The sequence below is a fragment of the Mesitornis unicolor genome, unplaced genomic scaffold, assembly GCF_000695765.1.
Source record: "Mesitornis unicolor isolate BGI_N332 unplaced genomic scaffold, ASM69576v1 scaffold38036, whole genome shotgun sequence".
NCBI classification, from domain to species: domain Eukaryota; kingdom Metazoa; phylum Chordata; class Aves; order Mesitornithiformes; family Mesitornithidae; genus Mesitornis; species Mesitornis unicolor.
This window is the reverse complement of record NW_010193645.1, coordinates 1-534: the sequence shown is the minus strand read 5'-3', so window position 1 is coordinate 534 and position 534 is coordinate 1. Positions and strand designations below refer to the sequence as shown.

The following is a 534-nucleotide window of genomic DNA, read 5'->3' as shown; positions in this document are numbered from 1 at the left end:
GGACTATTATGTGGTGCGGGAACCCGGCCAGAGCCCTGTTTTCTGGTGAGGGGGGCACCAGAAGGGGGGGATGCAGGGTTGCTGATGTGGCCAGATCCGGTGCTCAGCACCCTTCCACCATCAGGTACGCGCCCGAGTCACTGGCGGACAACGTCTTCTCCCGCGCATCTGATATTTGGAGCTTTGGGGTCCTCCTCTATGAGCTCTTCACCTACAGCAACAAGAGCAAGAGCCCCTCAGAGGTGAGACCCCCTCCAACCACAGGGTCCTGCTGCCCCCCACCCCCATCCCATCACTTTTGGGGTGATCTGGACGCAGTGTCCCCACAGTGACGGCCATCCCTGTTCCCATAGGAGTTCCTGCGCATGATGGGCACTGAGAAGGTGGCGCAGATAATCTGTCACCTTCTGGAGATCCTCAAGGACAACCGGCGTCTCCCAGCCCCAGCTGGGTGCCCCGCAGAGGTGACAGGCCCTGGCAGGGGTCTTGGGGGAGTCTCAAGGGGTCCTGGAGGGCCACTCTGCCCCCCTGACG

General features: G+C 62.0%; 1 protein-coding gene across 1 annotated transcript in view; it reads left to right on the top strand.

Annotated features, from left to right (window-relative positions):
• Positions 1–464, top strand: part of LOC104543032 (tyrosine-protein kinase JAK3-like) — a gene marked incomplete at both ends in the record, with an annotated part of 3,319 nt that extends 2,855 nt beyond the window's left edge. The window contains 3 exons of the mRNA XM_010187524.1: positions 1–45; positions 125–242; positions 354–464. The exon at positions 1–45 is cut by the window's left edge and continues 131 nt beyond it. Of these exons, the coding sequence (XP_010185826.1) occupies positions 1–45; positions 125–242; positions 354–464 (274 nt within the window). The remainder of the gene's footprint in view (positions 46–124; positions 243–353) is intronic.
• Between the last annotated feature and the right edge of the window lie 70 nt (positions 465–534).